The sequence below is a fragment of the Musa acuminata genome, chromosome BXJ2-11 (assembly GCF_036884655.1).
Source record: "Musa acuminata AAA Group cultivar baxijiao chromosome BXJ2-11, Cavendish_Baxijiao_AAA, whole genome shotgun sequence".
Lineage (NCBI taxonomy): Eukaryota > Viridiplantae > Streptophyta > Magnoliopsida > Zingiberales > Musaceae > Musa > Musa acuminata.
This window is the reverse complement of record NC_088348.1, coordinates 24,995,047-25,015,560: the sequence shown is the minus strand read 5'-3', so window position 1 is coordinate 25,015,560 and position 20,514 is coordinate 24,995,047. Positions and strand designations below refer to the sequence as shown.

The 20,514-nt window shown below is 39.1% G+C and overlaps 2 protein-coding genes across 2 annotated transcripts; one reads left to right on the top strand and one right to left on the bottom strand.

The window, feature by feature from the left end:
- Nucleotides 1–342: 342 nt before the first annotated feature.
- Nucleotides 343–15,023, bottom strand: LOC135626428 (GTPase-activating protein GYP1-like). Its single transcript, XM_065131692.1, has 10 exons — nt 14,778–15,023; nt 13,715–13,868; nt 13,454–13,634; nt 11,484–11,554; nt 8,596–8,733; nt 8,405–8,496; nt 3,603–3,874; nt 2,825–2,910; nt 2,642–2,743; nt 343–824 (listed from the first exon to the last, which is right to left on the bottom strand). The coding sequence occupies exons 1-10, from the start codon at nt 14,909–14,911 to the stop codon at nt 663–665; spliced, it is 1,392 nt and encodes a 463-aa protein (XP_064987764.1). The 5' UTR covers nt 14,912–15,023; the 3' UTR covers nt 343–662.
- A 2,654-nt stretch (nt 15,024–17,677) lies between these two features.
- On the top strand, nt 17,678–18,652 carry LOC135627558 (uncharacterized). Its single transcript, XM_065133679.1, has 2 exons — nt 17,678–18,142; nt 18,206–18,652. Exons 1-2 carry the CDS (start codon nt 17,678–17,680, stop codon nt 18,650–18,652), a joined length of 912 nt encoding a protein of 303 aa, XP_064989751.1.
- Nucleotides 18,653–20,514: the final 1,862 nt, after the last annotated feature.

Sequence of the window (20,514 nt, the reverse complement as noted above, 5' to 3'; positions counted from 1 at the left end):
CACACCCACCACGATCGTCATTGTTCATATCGACATTGATAGAGCCAACCACTACGTCGCTCTTGTCGATCACCACCACAATAGCCACCCACATTGTCGTACTGTCAAATGTTGTATATTCCGTCGATAAAATCAATGAAATGTTACCGATCCCTATTATTACAAGGACGAGTTTGGTGATCTGGGCAACCACTTCTGCTGTCACCAATTTTCCATTCCTTTGAAAGTAATATCTTTAACTTAATCACAAAATATGAAAAAAGCCAATGACTAATTAAGTTTGAGAAATACCCAATTTGGGAAGCATTTGGATAAGAGCAAGATAAGGGCACAAAAAAAAGATGAAACAATTGTCATGGATAAAAAGCTTGGAGTACAGATTACAAAAGTTAGATAACCATACTGCTCGGTTAGTCATTTTAAGTGTGAGTCTCTCTCAATTTTTCATACAGATGGTGGAAGATATACAACTTTGGAACATAGAAGTTACAAGCAACAATGAACATTCAATTTCTGGCCTTCAACAATCACTCGTTACAATAAAACAGATGGAAAGACCCAAAGAAAAAGAAAAAAAGAGAAAAATAACCTACTCCGATAGGAATGCGAGATTGGCAGTCGAGGAACGTTATATGTTGGATCCAAAGAAAAAAAGAGATATTCTAGCTAGCTAGATGACTTGGAGAGCTGCTGAACATGGTGTGCCACATGAAAGCTCTGGAGAGGACCATCTCGAGCTCATGGTGAGTCCAGTCCTCCGTGGGAAGGTGTTGGAGGAACATGACCATCTCTTGGAAATCAAGCTTTTGGAGCTGATCTGACCACTGAAACATGTAAAATAAGTTTTTAGAATTTTGCAATTCTCCATGCCAATAATAAGGATAAAAAAAACTCAGACAGGCTAATAGTCAAATGCCTATAGTTGACAGGAACGTCTGTGACATTTCAAATCACGAGCAAGTGTTTACATGCACCACCCATTGAAAAACAAACACTGATGCCAACAAAATTAAATTCAGACGCAGGCAATAACCACTAAAGGGGTGCATGAAAAACATTCTCTTGTTGTCATAGCTGATTTCCACTGTTACATACTCAATTGTAGTTTCTTGTATCATGGTTGGACAATAAATATTTGCAACAATAGGTAATCAACTGGACTTTTTTCAAGAAAGGCAACTGGAACCTAATTTGTCTCAGATCTAAAGAAAGAATCATTCCTGTGTGGTGGATAGACAAGTCAACACAAAAGGTTAATAAAGAATAGTAAGACATGAGTTCCCTTGGTCAATTATTAACATCAAGATAACAAAATCAGGGATTCCAAGCACCATTAACTGAGTCCTGACTCAGATATCAACATAATTTTACTACAGCTTCCTACGTCCAGAACCCATCATGTTAAAAAATAATTTATTTCACTGGATATTTGGGCAAGAAAAATTGCAACCAGCAGGGGGATCTAAAGATGATAATATCTGGAAGTCATTCCTCCATTTAACACTTCAGGAATTTCATATGGCATCATTAAAGCATGAAAGACTCAAGAAAAATTCATCCTGTTTTTACGTTATAACAACAAAGCTGACTAGATGACATCCAATAGAAAAAAAAGGAAAATTTTGCTTTTATCTTACCAGGTCATGTCTCAGTGGCATTTATTCTCTTCAAAAGAGAAACATTAGATAGTTATGCTATTCTAAGACTTGGAAGTGAAACACAACCTCTATTTCAATTAGTTTTGACTGAGGTTGAGAAAACCAAAATTGGATTGGTCTCAAACAAACTATGTTCTTAATTGTTTCAATAAACCTTGGAACCAATACTTGACGTTTCTTTTATAATTGGAACCATTGTTCGTCTTACCGATCCGTACCGATGTGCCGACTAGCTATTGGTACGGTACATACTAAGGGGGCATACTAATGAATTGTCTGTACCAGTCCCCTATCAAACTGGTATATACCACCCATATTGAGCGGAATGCCACAGTAAGGTGAATCTTGAGTGAAACCAAGTCTGATCCTATTAACTAACAAATCTCCTTAGATCAACTTGAAAAATTCAAAAAACTTTGAATTCTATCCTCTTGTTTTTGATAAATCATGGTGTCTCACATGAATTCAATAAAATACAATTATACTACCAAAAAAAAGGAAGAGTCGGAAAACAGAACGGTTGTCAACCAAAATCGTGGTGTCTCATAAGGAATGATTTTCATTCCTTATCTTCTTGTACTTTGTTTTATTGGAAACAACAATATCATTGTACACTCATTTTATATTCTGCTAATTGATTATTAATTTTTTACCAACTTAATCAAATGTGATTATATGAGCTTAACTGATTAGGCTGTTGAATAATGCCTAGAAGATAAAATGTCCACATTCTATTCATTTACACTATAACAATCACAATCCATAAACTCATACAATAAACTAACAGTTGAATCTAACGACAGTCGCACAATTTAAGAAACAAAAAAAATTTCCCACATAAATCATACTAAAAGCAAGAATAGAACCATTGTCATTGGTAATATGATTTTCAGAGGACTATACAACTCATGTTGCACCTAGTAATCAAATATGGATGATATTCAGATGAAAATAGCATAGTTAACCAACAAACTTCAACTTACCGTCAATAGCAAACTTGCAGATATGTATACAAGGAATTCTGGCAATGAATCTCCTTCAGCAAGATAGGTATCCCACAGACGAGTGACCAAATGGAAAGGGATCTATAAAGGCAGGAAACTTTAATTAGCAATTTAAGTAATTACCACAATATATAAGGACACATATTTAAGTATCAAGCCAACCTCACGTATTAGGAGACAATTGAACCACCGAAAAGCAAATTGCAGAAACTCAAGCCCTTGCTCCTCCATGTGTTTGGACACAGGTTCTTATGGCAAAACATTAAAGGACAACAATCATTATGGTGATATTACAAAACTCAAAACCTATTGTGAAAGATATAGATACGAGGGGCAACCATGACAAATATAGATTATTGTTCCATAGTACATATGCTGTGATAATAATTTTATATCCTAGTTCTTTGAGAAAATGTCTCTAACATTTCATATTGCATCACACAAACTGGCATTAATACATATGTTTAAAATGGAAAGATGCCTGTATGTTTCTAACCATTAAATACCCCTAAGTTGAACCAGAAATTTCATAAAATTGATGATAAGAAAAAAAATCATAATTTGTGAATCAAATCGTTGGATTGGAAAGAAACAGCAACTCTGAAAGTTAGTAGTGTCAAGAAGAAAATACTGGAACAAGGTAGTGTTGCCAAGGATAACAAGGACCAAAAGGACTCAAGAAAGAAGAAGAAAAATGCATGATGGCTCAAGAAATATAGGAGGTTGATTCTCTTAATGGAAAAATGGTGGCAAGAAGGAACTTATAACTGTTACTGTGGAGCCAACTGTGGATCATTGGGATTAAAGATCCAATACAAGGGGAAGAAAGATCAGTGCATAGACCTTGCCATAGCATTCTTCTGGGACTGAAAAGTTGAAATTAAGGCTGTGTTATGGGTGAATCAAAATGCAAAGGGACAATGACAAAAGTTGAAAGTACCGTCTATTCGCCGAACCAGCTCTCGCAGTCTGAAAACAAGGCGCTGAATTCCTGGTTGTGCAAATGTGTAATGATCTTGCATGCCATCGAGCAGTTTTGAGAGACACCAATAGCAATCAGCTTCTATATTAGAAATTTTCTGTGGAGAAAGATCTGAAATAGACCAATTCTCCATGCTGCCATTTAGATGTTCAGATAAGGATACAATCAGAAACGGCGTGACAAGATCATTGATTCCTTGAACATATCCACTTGCTGGATGACGAATAGCCCTGAGTTTGAAAAAAGGTCAGTGTTCATTTTTCAGTGCAACTTATATTTTCTGAATACGAAAAAGAACAACTTTGTGCAAAATTTACTTTTGGCACTTCAAATAAAAATTTGAGGACAAAACAATACAACAAGAAAATTTATTTGATGAATAGGATTTGCAAACATAAACATCTAGTTCGAAGCATGAATCCTTTTAATTTTCATCATGCGTTATGTACCAAGGATGTTAAACTCCCTTTCCTACCTACCTAAGATGGTAAAGGGAGTTGCAAACTTGGATCGTAAGATCCTACAACTTAAAAAAAAATAAAAATAAATAATTTTAAGAAACATACATATACTTAAAGAAATCGATAAATGTTTTTTTCAAGTATATAATGGTAGATTGGTCTTATGACTCAGATAACTCAACTCAAGAATAATATTTATTTAGTAAAAGAGTGATTGTATATTTGTATTAGTGATGGCAGCTTCATTGTAATAATTAAAAATATTTTAACTTGCTCAAGCAACTCAAAAATATATATTTTCATCACAGTAATGAACCAACAATTTTGTATACTTCCATCAAATGATTAATAATCAAGTTATAATTTATAACATCACATATGATAACTCATATGAATCATCAAAAACATATTACATGGATATAATCTTTAATATTAAACTCAAATAAAAACAAATATATTCAAAATAAATAATTTCAAACTCAATATCTCTTCAAAATCAATTACCTCTTGATCCCCATCCTTTTTTATTCATTTATCTTCATTTGATGTATCACCCAGATTGTCAAGCCAATTTTTTTACTCATTTATCTTCTATTATCTATTAGAAAGTTCATCAAAAGTAACACTTTCAGTTCTCATTTCTTGGCAGGTCATCCTTTTAAATTTATCACAAACACCAAATTGTTCATTTTATTTTGATGCAAACAATATATACGGTTTATATCAAGGTTCGCAATTTCGTACTGTACTGGAGTATCAAGATCAGCTCGATACGGTACGAGTATACCAAGTGGTACGTTCTGACATACCACTCAATATATATATATATATATATATATATATATATATATATATATATATATATATATAATAATAATAATAATAATAATAAGTTAAAAAAAAAAAAGGGCGACGTTGTCGAGGTGACGTTGCCTTTTCTTCTCCCTGCGAAGCCTCGGCGACGACAAGGAGGCAACATATCATCTACGGCGTTCGGCGAGGGAGGGTGGCGACGGATCGGGATTATCGAGGGAGAGTGGCGCCGGATCTCTAGGTTCACCCTTTTCTTCTCCCTCTTCTTCCTTTTCCCTCAACTAATACCGCCCCGTAGCGAGCAGTGACGGCCGATTAACGGTCGAAATCGACCGTCACCGATCGATTTCGTGTGGTAATAGGGCGGAAACAGCCCCAATCGATGGTACCGCCCGGTACGGGCGGCATCATTCGAAATTAAAAACCTTGGTTTATATGAACCTAGAAAAAAAAATGAAAATCAAAATAAAAGATAAGAATGATAATAACAATGCTATTTTAATAAATAAATATTATTAATTAAATAATAAATATTAACCATTTCAAATGCACTTCAATTACGTTAACATCCAAGAGCTGCATCTTAAGTTGAGTATTTTTATAGCAAATCTTTATAACTATGGGCATTCATTTCCATAGGATTCCCACCGTTTAGCCGGAAGCTCTTTGTCTCTTGCCATGATTGCAAGTTCAATATCAAGTAATTAACTTACATCTTTAAACATTATAAGTTGTATATCAATCTTGTGTATTTCATCTTTAGCAAACACCATTTTTGTTAAACAATTAGAAAATCCTCTTTTGACTTCACCATCATGCTTGAAATTAGGACTATAATGAATCGAGAAATCAAATATTATCCAACTGTATGTAATGGTCTTTGAAGTTGTACATCCTATCTCTCATCAACAATTTTCCACAGACTCATATCTACATAACATAGAAAATAAACTTACATTAATTATTATATAATAAATAATAATATAAAAAATAAAATATTATTAAAATTGAGTTGGATTTTCTCTGATTCATTCCCTTATAAATAAATCTCATTGTCGGTCTTTCATCAGAATCCATTATTTGAAGAATCTTGATATGAGGTAATGCAACTTTAAAACACATAATGATATCTCTGCAAAATTTACTATCTAAAACTAATTGTTAAACCTTTCTTCCTCAGTGATTGATGCAAACATACTGGACTTCTGTAAATGTAGACATATTCATCAATGCATCTTTCAGCTAAGACACCCCAGAGTTTAATAAGCTGTTGAGAATCAAATCATTACCATTAGTGAAGCATCTCAAGTAAGTATAATTCTTGAATAGATGACTGATATAGCTCTTCTTTCTTTAGCAATGATCGCATGATGAACATTTAACTTTCTTTTTAATTCTTCAAAGATTAAATCAATACAATGGATAACACAAGGGGTCCAAAATAATCTCTTTGTTTTTTAGACCAACATCTCGTCTTATAATTTATAGAATTATCAATAATGATTTAGATTTTCTTTACCAACCTTTTCTACTGTTTCATCTAACATTTTAAAAACTTTTTCAACCACTTTAGAAATATTAGATGCATCCATAAATAATAAAAGAACAATTTCCTTAGGATTATTCACAAGAAAATATATTATCCATCCACCAATCAGACATAACTGAACAATGTTTTCTTTTGTTTGACTTTATACTCCTCACTTAATTCCAAAATATTTTTCACTCCCTTTTGTAAAATGTTTTCCTGATCTCATGAAAAGATGGATGATAAGGAGGTTTCCTGTTCTCATTAATTCTAAACCCTAAATCCACAGCCAAACTTTCCAACTAATTGAAGCATTTTCATGAATTCAAAATATTTAACACAACTAAATGGAATGACAGGTGCAAAAAAATCTGACAATTTGTTGGCATTCCTCATCTCTTAAATCTCTTTTAAACAACTGGTTAAGGATTGTTTGAGTGATACTCAAATGAGAATTAATCATCTTTTTTACAAAGACTCCACAATATTTCTTTTCGACAATATTCTTTTCTTTTTTAAACAATTTCATCTTCCTCTTCATCCTCCTCATTCTCATAAATTTCTTTTTCTGTGTCATAAGCTTCCCAATACGTGTATCATTTATTTTCTAACATTGTCAGTCACACTTTTACATACCACAATATCTTTTTGAGTACATGTAGATCCCATCCGAGGTGATCTTCTTATAGAATGTACATTTGATTTTCCTTGGATTGTTTTTAAGTTTAATCCCATAATTCCAACCAACTCCAAGAGCATTTTTTTCTCTTGGATCAAAATATTTTGACAAAGATAGTATTGCACAACAAATGAACATATAATAGTTAATAAACATATGAAAAAACACTACAATAAAATGGTTATCTCATGCAACAAATGAAAGACAATGTATTACATATAGTAGTTAATTGTTCATGAAGACAAAAAAAAAAAAAAAAATCTACACTAGAGTTACTAAGTTTGCTCTAAGTTATAATAATTCTAGATTTGGTCTAAATTTTAATATTTTTCTCTTACGGATTGTGGAAGAGAAGTGACGATGTTGAATGGGTGATTGGTGATGTTCGTAGCACCCTCTCATTGTGAGGCTAGGGTTCACTCCATATCACATGCCGGTTCGTCTTTAAGGTGAGTTTTTTTTTCTTTTTATATAAAGTCAACTGAATTGACACGATAAACTCGAGTTGACTCATCCAAGTTGACCGATTTTACCGATTCCACCCTTTTTATGTTACTAGATCTGACCCAACACACTAGGCCTCGTGAGTTTAACAACATTTTGCGGTACACACTCCTAATTTATGTTCTAATGGAGAAAACAAAAATAAAAATATCTTTTGAAGAAATTGAAAGCTGATATAGCCAAATAAATCTGATATGTCTCAAGAAATGCGACCCTTATTTTATAAGAAACAATATATAATTAAAAAAAACAGTTTCTTGACACAGTTAAAGCTAAAAATGACAAGTTATAGAATGACATCAACCATTTAAGTGAGTCCAACTGGTAGTAGATAAAGAAATCCGAATCTGGTAGATTTATTCAGACCTAACTGAACACGTGCTTAAATTGGAGAACAGAACCAACAGATCCTACTTTTGCCAACCACCACCTAGTGAAAAGAGCACGATCATGTTTTACTTGCTTTAACAACTGATAATATGGTATTAAAGTAAATTACAAGAAACAAACATAAAAAGTTGGCCCAACACAGTGGTCACCGTATATTTAATATATATCATGTTTATATTTTACATACAGGAAATAAGCATAACACTTATATTGAATATACCTCTTTTGCCAAAGCATACCCCTTAAAATGGCAATTTAATCTTTCAAGAAATATTCATATGAAGACATCAAAGAAACATGGAGGTATCCAAGAAATTCTAAATGACTGATACAGGCAATTCAACCTATTCAACATCAGACAACAGAATCTTCTATGAAATCTAACCATGTATAAAGAATGCGTTCCAAGGATTTCTGAATCTGAGAATGCTGGAAGAAAGTGACATCAGGTACTGTTCTTGGGCAGTCAACAGCTATCTGACAAAAAAAAAAAATAGTGCGGAGTTAATATATAAATACACCCAGAATTTTGAACCCATGCTCCCAAAAGCATCAGATCTAGATGAATGACTAAACCTGGCGAAGCATGTTAATCTCATCATCTGAACGTTCAGAGTCGGGAATGTCATAATACTGAGAGACACAATCAACATACTCGAGTCTTTTTCTAGCCAAAACTCCATCACGTCTATCTGAATTAGGAGGTGCATATCCCTGTTTTCAGCTGATTCTTAAATCTCAAATGTGGAAGAGAACATTATGCAGTAGATTAGTGCAACTGAAGAGAAATTTCATAGCACAAAAATGGTGATGATATGACCCGTAAACAAAATCTGGTATATGTCAAATGGAACCAAGAGAACATGGAGTCTGATCACAGAAATCAAGGTAAATAACTATCAAAAAGAGAAATAACAAACTTAACTATATAGACTCGATGCCAGACCCAACAAGTTGCTAAAATGCTAGTTCATGATAATAACAATGCTTCATCAGTTTCAACTATTTTTAGAAGCCAAAACCCCAATTTCACAATGATAGTGGAAGAAAGTTTTCCATGCTGAAAAAAAATTAGATTACACTTCAGTTTATTATCTGCAGACTAGTGTTAATTACTCTTTTTGTGGCATCAATATTGCAACTTTGTTTTGGCAATAGATACATCTCCATTATGCACTAGCAAAAACAACATGGTACCGTACTTTCTACTTTTCCAGCAAAGGAATACAAATCCATCCTGATGGTGAAAAGCTATAGTAATAAAGGAAGCCATATATTGAATTGGCTCATGCACCACAATAGGAACTACAAACACCTTTTGAGATTCTATAGATGGATATGCTCCATGCATTCAGACCACAAAGGGCATCAAACCTTATCAACATTCTTATTATGATGATACTAGACATGATTGATGAGTTAGGACTAATGAGTTTGTTAAGATGATAACAGTACGGACCAAGATGAACCTGGACCATCATGATGAACCATCAAATCACTATAGAGAACAAATAATTTTCAACAATCAAGTTGAAAAGCAAATAATGAATATGAATTGGTATTGATTCTGAAGTAGTCGAGATTAAGACCATGTGTGCCAATTTAAAGAAGAGATATATTTATCTGCATTAATTTAATGTAATGGTTTTGAGTGTTATTTTGTCATGAATTTACAAAATATGTACTCTTGGTTAGATATCAAACGAGGGTTTCTCAAAATCGTAGCAGTAGGTTCATTGGCACCAACCATGGCTCTGCCAAGAAACCACCAATTTTGGGCAATTGGCTCCATTAGGCAGTCGGAAGCTTGAGGACTTCATAAAATACTAGTGGAGGCAATGTTGGCCTCTAGGAGAAGCACCGCTAGCTCCACCAAAGAGTCAGAAGCAGATATTGTCAACACTAACCTCTAAAAGTGGCTTCACCAACATGACAGAAGTAATTCTAGCATCTGTTCAATTTGACAGAGGTTCTGCCTACTACTAGTGAACTCTTTATTAGGTAGTTGCTAAGCTTAGATATTGCAGAAGTAACATATTGGCTCCTTATTTTGGCAAGTTTTGAGATAAAACTATAGGTACATCTTACTATCTAAGTCCCTACCTCTCCTCAAAGAAACCTTGAACCAACTCTTATAGTAAGAAATTTGCATATTTAAGCTTTTTTAATATATCATATTGAATTACAACTAAAATTCTTCTGGAGCTTACCCTTGTTTATTTTCTTCTATATAAACTAGATTTTAGAGAGAAACAGAACGTTGTTGTAATAAAGTGCTTCTATTCTTGTAATCTTGTGTCTTTGGTTTTTCTCTTGACTGAGAAGATTTCTCAAGAGGATAGCCTCTGGATGATGTCATCAGGTTTTGCTTTTGAACTTATGAAAAGAGGAATACCTTGTTATGTTGATTTCTCGTGGGCTGAGAGTGTCCTAAGAGGAAGTCCCTGTTGTGGCTATTGCAATGTTGTCTGAATTAAATAAAACATTAATGTAATCAATTTGGTCTGCACCAGCAAAAGAGGACTAAGTGGTGCAATAATTGGCATCAAGAATTCAAAAAGCCTAAGAGTGAACAATGGCCCGTTTGGCTGGACCATGATCGATTGATCTCAAGTATGTATCTTCTCCATTCTTCTTTACTTACAGTTTCCTTTTGGGTATCTGGGGTTAATATCATGTTTGGATTGCATGCAAAACTTCATTTCTTGTTTAAACACTTAATTTCAGTTACTATCTTGCTTAGTTACATTTTGATCACTTCCCTGAGATAAAGCATATATCATGTAAGCATCATAATATTGTCTTGTGTTTTAACTAAAGACCAACTGGATAAAAAATTTCTTTAATTATTTGTGATTACTTTTACATCTTGCTCTTATTCATTGAACAGAATATGTGTGAGAGAATACCATTTTCGATAAAACATATTCCTTCTTAAACTTTAGCAAAGCTTCTACTTCAAGGAAGATGCAAAACGGAAGATGGCTAGTACCCTTTTTCCAATTATCAGCAATTTGATGGATAAGCAAGCAGTGAGCATTAGGAGATGGTAATTTAATATCATGGCTTAGCCACTAAAGTATGGCATAAACAAGTTTCAAGTAACAGGCATACACTCGCAATAAATGTTACAAAGATCAAAAGTCTATATAATCAGTCAACCATTTGTCCTTCTAAGTCATGACTACTGATCATACTGATAATAATAGTCTTTCCTTCTTTTACAGTTGAAACAAAAGCAACTTCTGACCTGCCTATGTCCTACTGTATAGAAAAGCATCGATAAGATGCATATACAGTAGCATTCTCCAATGGATATACAGATATTTTGCAGAATCCAGAGAATAGATTGAGAGTAATGAAATAGCAACTATAAACACAAAATTCCCATGACAGTAGGATGGTTCAGGTCTTGAATCATAAGACAAAGCTATCACTGAAGTTGCAGAAGTTTAAGATAATACCAAAAGAAGCCTCCATATATCAGGTCGCATATATGGGGGTACACCACTCCAAGAAAGTTCACGCAATTTCTCTGCATAAATATGAATAAGTTCATTGATTTGTATGATATACGAAAAGTCTAATCTGTTAAAAGCAATTGAAGAAATAAAAGAAGACCAACTTGACGTCAAAAGGTTTAAGGTAAACTGCAACTGTAACACAGACATGATACTTGGCATTGTTTATCACAACAGACCACTTTTTTCCAGCCTATTTTGATACAATATTTTCTTCTTCATAAACTCGAATGACTTGCAAATAAAGCAAGTGTGCATGTATGCTAACACATATCTAACTGAAACTGTAGGTGTACAAGAATTTCTGGCATGTTAACATAGCCAAGAGTTGAACATCCCTGGAAAGAAAAACATGAATTAAAAGTATATATAAATAAAGAAAAGAAAAACATGAACTAAAACTTCTTGAAAGAAAAATTAGGGAGTCAAAAGCAGGGTTCTCAATTTCGATGTGTACTGCCCGGTATGGGCGATACCGGTACACGGACCATCCTTTCCCGGGCAGTACCAGTGTTTTGACCGGAATCGAGACGTACTGACCGGCACCGAGACGTACCAACCGGTACCACCTCGGATTTTGACCGTTACCAAGGCATACCAATCGGTACGCCCTGACGTGGTAGATGAAGGTATTTTTAAGGTTTTAGGGTGTACCATCGGTACGCCCTAACATACCGACGATATATACCAGTACGTACCATACCGAGCAGAGCTCGGTACACAGATACGAACCGGTATTCAAAACTCTGGTCAAAAGTATTTATATACTCTTCCACCTTTAGCAAGAAAAACAAGAGTTACAATTTCTGCTTCATTTGGGTATCTTTTCATTCAGAATGTCTCCTAAAGTCAAACCTTTGAACTTGGGACAGCCCTTAGCAATTAACATAGTCAAAATATTCTTAATACATAACAATCTTCAATACCAATGGCAGCAGAAAATTTCTAGATTGCTGGGCATATTTCTCATTAACTTACAGCATTAAGATAGTTGATGACTTAAGCATCTCAATAATAAGGCATCAGCTCCCCAATGGAGCATGTGATCGATAAGCACATAGTTTACTAGTTATTCTGTTGAATTCCAAATATGGATTCCTGGATTTCCAATCAGCATAGATGAGCCTATATGCTGCGAAGAAATAAATAAATCAATTACAAACAAAGCAACATATAATCTAGTTAAATAAGACAAGTAGTAAATATTTGCTACAACCAAATTAAATAGTTAAGTTTGGACATTGGCAGCACAGTAAGGTTCCTCCTTTATGATCTAAATGACTAGGATTTGAATTATTTTAATAGTATTCTTGCTTGCAAGAGTAAGACAACATATATTAACCCCTACAAGATGGTACACTGGTAACGCCCTTGGATTGGCCAGTCGTTTATCCAAATTAATAAATTGTAATAATATTCAGTCACTTACCAAGCTACTTTAATGATCTTAATAAGAAAACTAAAAGCAGTTACAACATCACAAATATAATAAAAATAATAGTAGTAAGGGCAAAAATTATCCATGCATGTGACAGCATTTTCATTCTTATATAGCACTCATGTGGCAGAATTTCAAGCTTATGTGGAGATCATATGTGGCTGCATATTCCATGCATGCTATAATGCAGCAATATAGGACTTAAATGGTCCAGTCAAACAACACTCATGGTGGCCTCATGAATTCCATAAGGATCACACAGGCAGTTATCTATTTCATTCATGCCACTAGAAAAATTACCTTCTTGCCAGCTAAAACCCAATAACAAACACACTTGGTAAATATACATTCTAACTCCGAAACAAGGTCAAACATTTACTAAGAAAAGAAAAACAAGGTCAAACTGAACAAACAAAAAAGAAGTCTGAGTTTTCTTAGACACAAAAGTAAAGAAATATGATGAAACTTTATGTACCTAATATAACAGCTGGTCTAGAAAGCTCCTTTGTAAATTTTGCAACTCTTGCAGAATCTGTGGCTCTAGCTCCAGAAACAGAACCTTGAGCATCTGGTGCTGCATTAGCATTGTTGGGCGCCAATATGTTTGTCTGAAGGTTTGTATTGCTTGTTGTTCTTCCAGAACCTTGAACTTCTGCCTGTGCAGTAAGATACTATTAGTAGATATACTAAATGCAAGAAGTAATTCTGGAACAAACATAGGCACATTCATAATTACCTCAAAGGAACTGCTAGCATATTCATCTTCATGATCATTTTCGGAGTACCTTCTTGCAAATTCTTGAGAGTGTTCAGGTGAAGCATGAGTATTTAGAGGCTCAGATTTGCGAGTCAGCAGAACTTTGCCAGGAAAGCTGCGGCCTTTTAGTAACCTGGATAAAATAGATGTAAGAAGACAACATATGCATCTAGGTCTAAATGCTCACATGCCATTTCCATCAAACAAGGCTAAGAGAAGTTCAACTTGACGACACAAAAGATTAGCAAAATCATTTTTCCATGATAAAAGTAATGAAGACATTTCATCTTATGAAAATTCTGCACTATTCCTTTATCATGTCTGATTCTCTTTATTTTAAACTTTTTTTATTTGCAAGTCCAAAATTAAAATAAGCTCACGCCATAGTAGCACAAGCAAGAGCTCCCATGTTGGACTGTCTTTATTATGCATGCAGATTTCACTAACTACCATGGATCGTACAAGAAAATGAACAACATCCTGCTGGATCTCGATTGTAGCCCAATATATTTGAGCCACCGCAGTCCTAATCAAACCCACTAATATCACCACTTAACTGTGCATACTGAAATTATACGAACAAGCCCAACAAACATTAGCAAGCAAAATTTGAATTTGGCTTAACTGGGTACCCTAACGTCATGTCTGAGTGCATGAATCTACAGAGAAAACAAGAAAGAACACAGTCAGACGAGTTTGGCTCGCAACCCTTAGCCACTAAATGAACAGATCTGAAAGATAATTATTTTGGTAATCGCTTTGAAGCAATTAAGAACTCGTTTTTTCCACAAACACCAGATCAATTCTCCTATTTCACCATCAAAATCGAGAGAAAAACGCAAAATAACCCGTCAAGATCCAAAATATGTCATGTAATTCAACTCGTACAAAGACAAATCTACCGAATTCCATCCTCGTTCCCCGATCCAGCACTAACATTGGCACCAAAGATCTAGTTTCGGTTCCACGGTAGCATCTAAAGATCCGGAAAGGCCCAAAGGGGCTAAACGAAACGGGGATCATGAGGGAAGATCGCACTAACCCTTGAACATTTCGAAGGGTTTGGTTAAATCCCCATTCGAGGTTGGGACTGGGGCTACCACCGTGGCCGCCGCTGCCACCGCCGCCGCCGCTCATCTCCTTCCCCGTAGGCTCGTCTCGTCCGCCGCTCCTCATGGCTTCTCCTCCTCGGTTCTTCTTCTTCTTCTTCTTTGACTCCTAAGATATAGCGACTATCACCACAGTCTTCCCTATTAATTTTCCTCGCTGCTATCTGATCTCCCTTCGTCGAGCCACCACCAGAAGTAACGCAGCGATTCATGATCGCCCGAGGCTTGTCGACACGTTTCTTGATGCTTGATCTGGTCCGCCTGATCAATATTGGACGGAGGGATCAGTGGGTAGGATGATTGATACCGATGAAAACTTTCACGGGAAGCTCCTGCTAAGTGAACCAGTGGGACGACGGTGGGGATATCGACGACCCACAAGAGCTGTCTGGGCGGGCTGAAACATCCGTGAAATATTTCATGGGTGATGTGCTCTCTTATATAATGGATACAATACTCATGGAGTATCATTTAATAATAATGACATTGTCTATCAATTTAATGTTGGAGATTTTCAGAAATACAAATGTCACTTTTTTATTTTTTTTTAATATTATCTTAATTTTTATTTTTCTTGGAAGGTCCTGTGATTCCAAAAATATCTCTCATAAATTAAACGTAGGTCTTATCAATGTAGAAAAAATCTTATGCATCAATCCTTATTTTCCATCAATTCGATTTGTATTAGATAACCCTTCAACTCTTCTCTCTTACCTTATCGTGTTTTGAAATAGATACACATGGCTTTGTGCCCGTTTGCTCCATTCATTGATCATTAATTGTTTGTCGTTATTTCGTAAGCCTCTCTTATCCCATCGATTGTTTCCACATCAATTGCATCATAAACGCTAAAGTTTGGTCAATATTTCCTCCTATTTCTTCCTATTTTGCTCTCATTCTGTTTTTATCTCATCTCGTCTCTTAAACCTTTCATCATGGAAGTATAGTCTCATCGACCTTCACTATTCTTAAAAATCGATCATATCTAATTTAATAATTATTCTGAGATAGATCCCTCTCCTCTCGTCTGATTTTTCTCTTACGTCAGTTGACTTATTGGTCTTCTCTGGTTAGTCTCTCTCCTTTGGAGTGGGCGTCGGTTCTCTCATTAATCATCTTTTCTTTCGAGTCGGTGTTGATTTTTTCATCGATCATCTTCTTTTTCGTCTATCGTTTATACTCATCTCCTCATCCGTTGTATAGTATCAGGTACTGCTCGTCCATATTTAATTTTTTATCTAATTTTATTCCCTTTATTTTTTTTATAGCCATATGTTTACACAATTTTTCTTATCACTATTGTCTCGTCATTTAATTCTTTTTGCTCTAGTTTTTGCTTAGCATTATTTTCTCCCTGTTTAATTCGTTTTTGCCTCAGCTTAACATGATTCCTAATTTGCATTATAGTGTTGTCAAAAGGCTTTATATTATTTTTGTCATGATGGTCAAATTATTATAACAGAGATTTTTTTTATCCCCATTTGTTTAATATTATTCTTAAACTATTATAAACATCAATTTGAATCGATATATTATAGTGTATTTTGATTTTATTTTGCTCACTTATAGTATTTTTCAATAATATTACAATATTTTTATCGAGGATATAAAAATATTATAATATTATTAAAAATACTATAATTAACATCATATTGTGCATCTTTAGTTGTCATTACTCATAGATCGTTACGATAATATATTTCTAGACTTATTTCTTTTATCAATTGTACATGGTACCACTTGATAGGGATAAAAATGGCGATCAGGTGCGCCATGACATCAGCCACCCCTGGACGGTACACTGCCCTAGGGAGCGAGCATTAACACCGATGTAATGTGCACCCACGCCCACCGTACCCAGACGACCTCATCGTCTGACCCCGCACGACCGACCAAGGTAGGGGAAGGCGTCGACCGAGGCTCGCCATACCCTGCGGCAGCTCGGCCTTCCACGCAACGCCCACGACAACGACAAACGCCATCAGAGGTACGGCCCCGCTCCGACGGGATGGCACATCAGGCAACATCAAACCTACCTATAAATACCCCCGGGCTCCAAACGAAGAGGGACAGAGAGACACTTCTTCACTAAAAAACTCCCTCCACATCATCTAACTTGATCGTTAGAGGGGTCGGGCCGAGCTTCCGACCCGACCTGTGTGCAGGTACAAGGGCGGGGTTGCATCTTCCCGGTGCCACGGAAAAGCTTCACTCCCAACGCAACGTCCCGACCGGACCACCGTAATTGGCCACCTCAGCAGTCTCGAGGAACGCCGTGCAAGATCCCCGCGCATTCGGACCCGAACCAAGCCGCGTCGGCCCCGAGGCCATGGCATAAAGTTATTTCCCACAACATTTTGGTGCTAGAGGAAGGGCCTCCGAATGTCAAGCGATCAGCAAACCCACTCTGACGAACCCGCGGCCATCAGGTTGCACCCGGTCAGCACTCCAGAGGAACACCCCCCGCGCGACGGAACCCGAGACGAGCATCCCGCCGCGACGTCGGAGCGCTATTGGCGGTTGTTCAACGACCCGGGTTTGTCACCACCCGACGGCGCCCCCGCCGGCCCGTCGCCCGTCTCGCCCGAGGCCTTCCACGATCTCGCTCACCAAGTCCGAGCCTTGACGGGCGTGATCCAAGCCATCATTCCGCTCGTTTCTCATCCAGCGCCCCCACATATGACCCAACCCCTACAGCAGCCGGAGCCCATCACCCGGATTCACGCGCCACTCCCCGAGCACCCCCCCCCCGTTGCCTCAAAGCCGGTTGGCCCGACCCGGGAATCAAGGAACGGAGGACCCGACGATCCGTCTGGCCCCCGAGGCGCTGTCTATGGACTCAGCAGAGGCCATGCGAGCCCAGCTACGCCTCATTAACCGGCGACTAGACGAGGTGCAACAGGAGGTTCGCGGATCAAAGGGAGAACCTGGGGCAGACAGACATCAAGGGTCCCCGTTCGCCCCCGAGATACAAGATCAGGCGATTCCACCCCATTTCCGGCTCCCTTCGCTGGACGCATACAATGGCACAGCTGACCCGGCGGACCACGTAGCCGCTTTCCGCGCCCAGATGGTGCTGTACGGGACCGCTGACGCCTTGATGTGTAGGGCGTTCCCAACGACTCTGCGGGGGCTGGCCCGCGCGTGGTACTGCAGCCTGAAGACCGGGACCATCACCTCCTTCGATCAACTGGCCAGGGATTTCGAGCTCAACTTCCTAGCTTACGCTCGACCGAAGCCATCTGCGGCGTTGCTCCTTGGGCTCAACCAAAGGGAGGACAAGCCCCTCTCCCATTTTGTGAATCGCTTTACGACGCAAATTTGAGGGCTGTCGGATGCTCACCCCTCTCTATTGATGCAGGCTTTCATGATGGGCCTGCGGCCTACCAGGTTCTTTTGGTCCCTCATGGAGCGACCCCCCACCGCGGTACCTGAGATGCTGCAGCGAGCAAGCCAGTTTATCGCCGCGGAAACATGGATGGCCGGGAGGCGTGAGGAACACAAGAGGGTCAAGTCGGAGCAACCCCGACCGCAACAGCCCACCGCGTCCTGGAGGAGGTTGGACCGGCCCGACCTGCCCACACCAAGGCCCCCTCTCCCCATTTTGAACTCGTCTCGAACAGAAATATTCCTCCACATAAGGGAGAAGGGGCTACTCAAAGAGCCTCACCCGATGAGGAGCCCGCGAGAGCTTGCAGACCGATCAAAATATTGCCGCTTCCACCGACAGCATGGGCATGACACTGAACAGTGTCGGGAGCTAAAAAGGCAAATTGAGGAGCTCATCCATAGAGGGTATCTGGGCTAGTACCTTCGGCCAAACAAGGAACCTTCACCACGCCCGGAGGGCCCTATCGAACGACACATCGATGTAATCGCCGACGGCCCCGCGTCCGGTGGAGGCTCCATGACGGGAAGAAAGGCTTACGCTAGAGCCGTCCCAACCGAAGCTCCCAAGAACGGGCCCGAGCCCGAGATCACTTTCCGGACCGGGACATCCGAACAACCCGAGCACGACGACGCGCTCGTGATATCGGCTAGGATCGCCAACGCGCAGGTAAGAAGGATCATGGTCGATACTGGGAGCTCGGCCGACATACTTTACTTTGATGCCCTCCAGAAGCTCGGCTTGGCTAGGGAGAATCTGAAGCCGATGAGCTCGGCGCTTACCGGATTCACCGGAGATTCGATCTCTCAGCTGGGAGCTATCACCTTGCCCTTAACCTTGGGGGCCCCGCCAAGGTCGAAGACAGTAATGACCACCTTTCTAGTGGTCGACCTTCCCACAGCATACAACGCCATCCTCGGTCGACCGACCCTCAACAAGGTCAGAGCCGTCGTCTCAACCTACTACCAAACTATCAAATTCCCGACCCACGTCGGGGTCGGGGAAGTCACCGGAAGCCCCTGAGAATCCAGGCGTTGCTACCTGACCGCCGTCTCGTTAAATAAAAGGGCAGGGATAGAACCGCCGTTGGAGGATCCTCGGGAGATGAAGAGACTGACCCTCCATCCGGAGCCAAAAGAATCCACCATCGACTTGCCGCTAATAGAAGATCGGCCGGATCGACGATCAAGGTTGGGTTGGAGTTACCCGAGCGAGAACGAAAACAGCTCATCAGTCTCCTACGGGAAAATGCCGACGTCTTCGCTTGGTCGCCGTCTGACATGACAGGCGTTGACCCGGAGGTTGCACAACACCACCTCAACATATCGCCCGACGCCCGCCCAGTGAAACAAAAGCCCAGGCGTCAGGCCCCGGATCGGCAGCTCGCCATACGAGAAGAAGTGGACCGACTGTTAGCGGCAGGCTTCATAGAAGAAGCCAGATACCCGCGATGGCTATCCAATGTAGTCCTCATAAAGAAACCCAATGGAAACTGGAGGATATGCGTTGACTACACCAGTCTCAACAATGCATGCCCCAAAGACTGCTATCCCCTCCCAAAGATCGACCAGTTGGTAGACGCCACAGCCGGACACGCCCGCCTCTCATTCATGGATACCTTCTCAGGATACAACCAAATCAGAATGGTGCCTGAAGACCAAGAGCACATGGCCTTCCTCACCAATCAAGGGATATACTTCTACAAGGTCATGCCTTTCGGACTGAAGAACGCCGGAGCTACATACCATAGAACAGTTAACAAGATGTTCGCCCACCAGATCGGGCGGAACATGGAAGTTTACGTCGATGACATGATTGTAAAAAGTAAGGAGGCCACGGCTCACCTCGCCGATCTGGCCGAGACGTTCGCCACACTACGCAAGTTCGGCATGTGACTTAACCCCGCAAAGTGTGCCTTCGACATAACCTCGGGAAAATTCCTCGGGTTTATCATACATGAAAGAGGAATTGATGCAAATCCGGAGAAGGTCTAGGCGATCATTAACATGCAGTCGCCTCGGACGATCAAAGACCTACAACGCCTTAATAGGAGCCTCGTCGCCATGTCTCGTTTCCTCGCCCGATCAGGTGACCGCTGCCTCCCCTTCTTCAGGGCACTGAAGAACCTGAAGAGTTTCCAATGGACGGCGAAGTGCGAGGAAGCCTTCAAGTGAATGAAGCAACACCTGGCCAACCTCCCCCGACTTGCCTCGGTCTCTCCCGGGGAGAAGCTCGGCCTCTACTTAGCCGCCTCCCGGCATGCGGTAAGTTCTGTTTTGGTC

Bases quoted from the DNA above. Each gene is read 5' to 3' on its own strand.
- LOC135626428 (XM_065131692.1), bottom strand. From the start codon at position 14,911: ATGAGGAGCGGCGGACGAGACGAGCCTACGGGGAAGGAGATGAGCGGC. The intron at 13,869-14,777 runs GTTAGTGCGATC...TATTTTATCCAG, and splicing joins ACCCTTCGAAATGTTCAAGG to GTTACTAAAAGGCCGCAGCT. The intron at 8,734-11,483 runs GTATTATCTTAA...AGCTGAAAACAG, and splicing joins ATATATGGAGGCTTCTTTTG to GGATATGCACCTCCTAATTC.
- LOC135627558 (XM_065133679.1), top strand. From the start codon at position 17,678: ATGGACTCAGCAGAGGCCATGCGAGCCCAGCTACGCCTCATTAACCGG. The intron at 18,143-18,205 runs GTGAATCGCTTT...CTATTGATGCAG, and splicing joins ACAAGCCCCTCTCCCATTTT to GCTTTCATGATGGGCCTGCG.